This window comes from Rhincodon typus, chromosome 40 (genome assembly GCF_021869965.1).
Source record: "Rhincodon typus isolate 14 chromosome 40, sRhiTyp1.1, whole genome shotgun sequence".
Lineage (NCBI taxonomy): Eukaryota > Metazoa > Chordata > Chondrichthyes > Orectolobiformes > Rhincodontidae > Rhincodon > Rhincodon typus.
In genome coordinates, this window is record NC_063371.1 from 16169019 (window position 1) to 16176458 (window position 7440).

Consider the following 7440-nt stretch of genomic DNA (forward strand, 5'->3'; position numbering starts at 1 on the left):
TACTCTGTTGCCCTGATCCTGTTCCCGAGTCTCTGCAGTGGGACATGACGTTATAATGAGTATTAAAGCCGGTGTGTGCTCTTTGAGCAATGGCCACAAGCCCAGGATATCTGCTGGGGCTCTGGCTAGAGGTGTGATAGCTGCCAGTGTGCCAGGACATGAGCAACAAGTGACAGGATCCATGATCTTTCTGTCAGAGTTTATGGACCGATCACAACCTGCTGTTTTGCTCATGACTGAAAGGGGGGAGGGCTGAAGAAAGGTGTAATGCTGATTTTAGTTGGTTCTGGACTTGCTGTTAAGTCATGACCTACATGAGCGGACCACTGTGTCTGGGTTTTTTTCTGCAACTCTCCAGTGGAGAGCTAAGAGATTGTCTGAGTTCAGGAGACTTGATAACTGATGGAAAAGTGTCCAAACTGGTCAGTTAGTATGTGTGCTGATGTGATGTTTGCATCAGTGGTTTATTGTTCATGGAATCCCTACAGTGTGGAAACAGGCCCTTCGGCCCAACATGTCCACACTGATCCTTGGAACATCCCACCCAGACCCATATAACCCACCTAATGTACACATCCCTGAACACTATGGGCAATTTAGCATGGCCAATCCACCTAACCCGCACATCTTTGGACTGTGGGAGGAAACCGGAGCACCCGGAGGAAACCCACGCAGACAAAGGGAGAACGTGCAAACACCACACAGACAGTTCCCCGAGGCTGGAATTGAACCCAGGTCCCTGGTGCTGCAAGGCAGCAGTGCTAACCACTGAGTCACCTTGCTTTAGGTGGTGTATCATGTTTCATCGCAAATATTTTTAAGCCTGTCCAAAGGCAGCATCACTCTCCACGACCTGGTCACTTTCAGGAAACTGAGGTACAACCACCAATGTTGGGAGTGGCCATAGTCCAGGCTGAACCACAAACCTGCACTTTGAAAGAACGGCACCCACTGTGTTTTCTGAGATTTCAATCCTTCATGTTACATGTCTCACATTGCCCATGAAAAGAATATTCTGCAAAAGTATAGAAATTAATGGAAATACTCAGTAGGTGAGAAAGTATCCAAGGAAATCCACAGCTGCTGAATATTTCCATTTTTCTTCCCATGTTTTTGTAGTAATGTTAGTTTCTGGTCATCTCTTCCAAGAATTCCCGAATTGTAAAAGTCCTGCTCGTCACTGATAAGATTTCAGTTTCTCTCTACCTCATTCATGTTTATCGCTTACCATTTCCCTTTGATGTTTAATTGCAGTATCTGTCAAAACTCACTTTCACATCCCTTGCCAAGTAACCACCTCTGATGAACAGTCAGATTGGACTTAAAAGATTATTTCTCTGTCCAAAGATGCTGAGTCCAGCATTTTCTGTTCTTAATATTGGGAATTGCTTCAGATTTTGGTGTGATGTATTTCATTGCTTATCTGAGAGTTTGTAACAATTCCTCTTCCTAATGTCTCAGTAAAGGTGTCTCATGTTCTGATTTGTAACAGGAGCATTAACTAGGCACGAGATAACAGGAAATGATTGAACAGCCATGAGTTTAATGCTCTTTATAGGGATTGCATGACAGTGTAGCTGGGCTCCAGGTCACCCCATGCTGGATACAGCCTTTGGCTACAAGAATTTACAAACATTTCTAGTCCACAATGTAAGCAGAAAGAGACTCAGTATTACCGAGGAGGTAGGGCCATGTGTGAGTTAGTCCTTTACTTGTCAAGGACCATCTCACAGACCCACAACAAGATACTCCAAACCTCCCCTGGACTTATGGTTCAGCTCCTGTACCAACCCCTCATCCCCGCCCTCAACCTGGGTAGAGGCGTGAGGTTCTCCCAGAGTTGGTTCAGAAATTAACCTCTCCATGAGACTCCTCATTTGCACTGACCTGGTCTTTTGGGATGATTCCCAGTCACACGTTCTCTCACTTAATTAAATCAGTATCATTTTCTACAGAAATAAGTTTCACTTGACCTCCGCTCATCTCGAGTGACCACCATTCACTACTCCCTCCCTCCCACCCACCCACACCCTTCAAATCTGCCCAAACCTACCCCCAGCCCAGACCATAACCAGCCCGACACTTCCCCACGACACACCCCCAGCATCTGACCTATGACTCACCCAACCACCCCTCCAGTTGAAATAATCAGACAGTCATCAATTAAATCAGTATTGGCCCCTTAACATCCCCTTCTCCCACAGAAACACACTACAACCAGAGAAATTCCATTATTCACACCAAGCTGACTGGGATCTGAAGCCGTGAGACTGTGGTTCTCGATCAAACACTCTTTTGATCAGACGTTTGGTGTGCTTAAAGAGATAGTCCTTGTAGTTTAGAGGGGAAGCTAGGTCAATGGTGGGGGTGGAGGGAGGAAGAAAGCTCCTCTGCAGAGGGTCCAGCAGTGGCCAAAGTGTCTTCACAACTAGAGAGACAAAGAGAATTGGAAATTAAATCGCAGCCTTCAGTGGGGGTTGGGGGGAGGGTGCTGCAGAGATGGTAAAGGGGACAGAAAGGTTGGTGGACAGAGAAGGGGATGGGAATGGGCCAGAGAGGGGCACGGGCAGAGAAAGGGTGAAGGGCAGGGGAGGGTGGATAGGGCATAGTACCTTCTGTTCCAGTCGCTGGTAATCTGTTGATTTTGGGCGTCGGGGGTTGGTCTTTGACCTTCGACCTTCAATGACAACAGCGATAATCTGCAACAGAAAACCAGAATTAAGTACCGCCCTGTTGAGAGATTAAGTCCCCTTCCCCCAAACATTGGAACAACCCCAACCCTACACGGATAAACATTCCTCCTCCATCTCTTTCCTTGTCCACATCCCCCTACCCCCAACCACAGATTCAACTCTCTTTTCTCCCATTCCCCAAGCAGACACAAGCTTGAAACAAAAAAAAAGCTGGAAAATCTCTTCAGGCCTGCTAGCATCTGTGGAGAGAAATCAGAGTTAATGTTTTGGGTCCAGTGACCCTTCTTCAGAAGCTTGACTTTGGCCAAGGATGGGGATTGTGGACCAACAGGTGTTTCTTATTGGAAGCCCTGCTGCATCCTGAGAGCCATGGAAAATGAGAAATAAGAGGAGGCCATTTGGTCCACTTCACTTTCCTGTCTGTTTTTGGGAATCTTCAACTCCCTGCTCGATCAAAAATCTGTCTAACTGAGCCTCAAACATATTTCATGATCTATGCTCCCCTGCTCCCAGGTACAGAATTTCAAAGATTTCCTCCGCTCAGAGAAATTTCTTATCTCTGTCTTATAAATAAAACCTTTATTATTAAAATGTGTTTCCTAGTTCTCAGTTTCATACCTCCTCCATCAAAGTAAACAGCATCTATCTTGTCAACCTCTTTCTGAATATTGTTTTAATATTCTCATTCTTCCAAACTCCCATCAGCATGGCCAAAACTTTCTCAAACTTTCCTCATACGAGAGCCCCTTCATTCCAGAATTGGCAGGATAAATCTTCCATTTGTCTTTCCATTCACTTAAACTTTTGCAATTCGTGCATCAGGTCAGTCACTCCCTTGGGACTGTACTGTTCTGCAGTCTCTATATAATGTTCTGTCTTTCTACCCCTCCTGCCAAAGTGAACACCTCATGTTCTCTCCATTTGTCAAATAATTGCTAAATAATTTGACTTAGCTTTGCAAACTTTCTGTGTACTTCTCACAACTTGTTTTCCTTTGTAGAACAAGTATGTTTGACTGCGTACAAACAGACCCTTTATTCATGTCATTGACGTGGATCATAAATGGTTGAGACAATTTGCCAACCTGAAAATTACAAATTTATCTCCACTCTCGGTTTTTTATTTCTTTGCCAGTCCTCTACACATGCTTTAACAACAGCTCAACACTATAAACTCTTATTTTGTACAGCGGTCTTTTATGTCAACTTTTTCAAATGCTGATTGGAAACTTAAATACAGTACATTTACTGGTTCCCTTTCATCCATCCACCCTGTTGTTACATTCAGAGAAAGCGATAATATTTCTGAATGAAGACATAATTTGTTGAAGTTTTCTATCTTGCACTCAAGACAATTCACAAGAATACCGATTTAAGGGGAAACCATTGTTCACACTGAGAGAAGAGTGCTGAGTGGTTGCTAAGTGGATGAGTTGTTTTCGTGGAGAATGTACCAGTTAGTGTTGACTGACAGTTAACTACCAGCCTGGAATAAACATGATCTCCCTCTCACAAAACCATATTGACTTTGGCTAATTGTATTTTATAGTTTTTCTAGATGTCTGCTACAATCTCTTTAGGAATGAAGTCTCGCATTTTCCTGTTGGACTGTACAATTAGGCAGCAAGGAGGAAACTTTCTTTGACAGACATGTTAGATGTTTACAATTTTATAACATTACATTTAATGCACGCACTTCTTTTAAGACCCCAGGACACAGGCCAGCAGAACTTGGGCACTTCAGCTGCATTCATTATCCCAGCTCGTGGTGATAAGGTAATCTTTTCTAAGATACTACCTCTCTTTGCCTCATGATTACAGACTCTTCTTCAGATTCTTTGGCAGTGAAGACTGATACAAAGTATTTGATCACAGTCTGCCATTTCCTGTTTTCTTGGAAGGATTTAACAGATCAGGATAGCCCCCACCTCTTACCTTACGCTTGTTGTGATAAGCGATGTAAAGCACAGCAACAATAACTGCTGTGGTCACCAGGTAGGCAAAGAAGTGGCTGCTCTCTGGTTCATCCCTCGGTACCAACTCCGTATCAATATTTGTCCTAACTCCAGCTTTCACTGATCCTTCAGCAACTGTCGCACTGCCCCCCGCCTCCTCGGGTTTTGTGTCCCCGTCTGTTTCCAGTGTCTCCTCATCCTCTTCAGCTGGCTCAGCATCATCATCTTCATCAACCCCCTCACTTTCATTGGCCTTATCTCTCTGGCTCTCTGCTGGGTTCTTGTCGCTCCTCCCCTCAGCGTTCCCATTCTCCAATCCAGTACCTTGCTTTCCAGCATCATTTGAACTTTGATCAGTTTTGTGGATTCCAGTGCCCGCAGCCCCTGCCCTGTCTGTGCTGCCAGTATCAGGTTTGCTATTCCCAGTGTCGACAGTCCTGGCATCGCCCATTCCAGTTTTATCAGAGTTGCCTGTTGCAGTGTTGCCATTCCCGGCGTTGCCTGTTGTGGTGTTTCCACTCCCGGATTTGCCAGTCGCGGCGTTGCCAGTCCTGGTGTTGCCTTTCCCGGTGTTGCCACTCCCGGTGTTGCCAGTCGTGGTGTTGCCACTCCCGGTGTTGCCAGTCGTGGTGTTGCCTTTCCCGGTGTTGCCAGTCGTGGTGTTGCCACTCCCGGTGTTGCCAGTCGTGGTGTTGCCACTCCCGGTGTTGCCACTCCCGGCGTTGCCAGTCGTGGTGTTGCCTTTCCCGGTGTTGCCAGTCGTGGTGTTGCCAGTCGTGGTGTTACCATCACTTTTTACCCCGGCTAAAGGTATTTGTTGGCCATCCCGCTGGCGTCTAATAATGTGCGAAGCTGAGGAGGAAAGAAACAAGAAATGAGCGGAGTATCCGGAGGAAGAGGGAGGGGGCAGCGGTGGGTTGGGCAGGGGGAGGGGGCAGGGGGCAGGGGGAGGGGGCATGGGGCAGGGGCGGGGGGGTTACTCACCGCAATCCTGGATCTCAATGATCCACAGCAAAAGGAGCAACAGCCGCACCGGCCCCATCCTTCCGTACAGTCCCGGAGCCGAGTGGGTGGATCACCGAACGGAGTCGGTGGATCCCGGAGCGGAGTCAGTGGATGCCGGAACGGAGTCGGTGGATCCCGGATCTGGGTGGATCCCAGAGGGGAACGGATAATGAAGCAGTGTGGATTCAGGAGCACAGTCGATCCTAAATTGTAGTGAATCCTGGAGCTGAGTTGATCCCGGTGTAGTAAGGATTACACAATGCGCTGGATTTCAGAGCTGAGCCAATCCAAGAACAGAAGTGCATCAGACATTCTGTGGATCCCAGAGCTGAGTGGATCCAACCATGAAGTGGACTCCAGCATGTGATGAATCCGTGGGCAGAGCTGATCCTGGAGAAGTGTGGATTGCAGAATAGAGTGGATCCTGGACCACTGGTTTCCAGACCTGAGTAGATCATGAAATTGAGTCATTCCAGAGTGGATCCCACAATGGAGCAGATCCTGGCACATAGTGAATCCTGGAACTAAGTCAATCATGGAGCAGAGTGAATTATCGAATGGAATGGATCACCGAATCAATTCTGGAGCAGAGTGGATTCCAGAATGTTGCAGACCCTGGAGCAGAGTGTGTCCTGGGATTGAGCAAAGTCCATACAGTATGGAGTGGGCGGAACACAGGTCAGGCAGCATCAGAGGAGCAGGAAAGTTGACATTTTGGGTCAGGACCCTTTTTCACACCTGCTGTGTTCCTCCAGCTCCACGCTGCATTGACTCTGACTCCAGCACCTGCAGTTCTTGCTATCTCTGGAATGGAGCAAATCCTGGAGGCGGGTGGATTCATAAGTGCAGTGGATCCTGGATTGGATCCAGTGGGTTGGCATGAACTAGGCGGCTTGGACCATTATGTAAACGTCAGCTCTTTGATCAAGAAGGTCCTCCAAGGGATGAACTGTGTGGTCTCGGTCCACCCATCATTTTAGACCAAGATGAAGCGGATATCTCTTCATCGAAAGGGGAATGGGATAACAGTGTATTTCTTCATCTCAGGAAGCAATCTAGTTAATACCAAAAGAAGTTCAAATGGAACACAAACCAGTATGGATAAGCAGGTCTGAATGGCCTTTTTTTTTTGCATTTCCTCAAAGTAAGCGATGATCATGGTAATGCCACTGGGCTAGCTATCCAGAACCCCAGGTTAATTCTCTAGAAAACCAACCATGGCAGATGGTTAAATTTGAATTTAATTCAGAAGAAACTGAAGCTGATCTCATGAGAACAATGTAACTGCTACCAAATGTCATTAAAAACCATCCATTTCACTAATGTCATAGGGAAGGAAATCTGCCATCCTTACCTGGTCTGGCATACATGGGACTCCAGATCCACAGGAATGTTGTTGATATTTAATTGTATTTTGGGCAATTAGAAATGGAGCAATAAATGGTGACCAGCAACACCCACATTCCATGAATGGAGTAAACGAGGGTTTCACTTCCTTACCCAGCTTTCTCCCTGTCAACACAAAATAGCTTCTCCTCAGTCGTTTATCTTGAATTCAGACAGTGACTTCCATTGACTGTTTGAAAAAGTTCCTCATCCTCTCTTCATTGCTTCTGATGTGGATTAATTTTAAGCAGAAAAACTTTACCCTTGTCCAGTCCAGCTAGACACCTCATGACTTTGACACCTCATGACTTTGAACAGCTCAATCATATCTCTTCTCAACTTTCTCTTCCCCAGGAAAAATCAGCCATAATGTCTCTAGCCCATATAAAAAAACCGAGCAGT

General features: G+C 46.3%; 1 protein-coding gene across 1 annotated transcript; it reads right to left on the minus strand.

Moving 5' to 3' along the window:
* Positions 1-1523: 1523 nt before the first annotated feature.
* On the minus strand, positions 1524-7434 carry LOC109923451 (PPE family protein PPE10-like). Its single transcript, XM_048618654.1, has 4 exons — positions 5632-7434; positions 4628-5499; positions 2613-2699; positions 1524-2428 (listed from the first exon to the last, which is right to left on the minus strand). Exons 1-4 carry the CDS (start codon positions 5687-5689, stop codon positions 2423-2425), a joined length of 1023 nt encoding a protein of 340 aa, XP_048474611.1. The 5' UTR covers positions 5690-7434; the 3' UTR covers positions 1524-2422.
* Between the last annotated feature and the right edge of the window lie 6 nt (positions 7435-7440).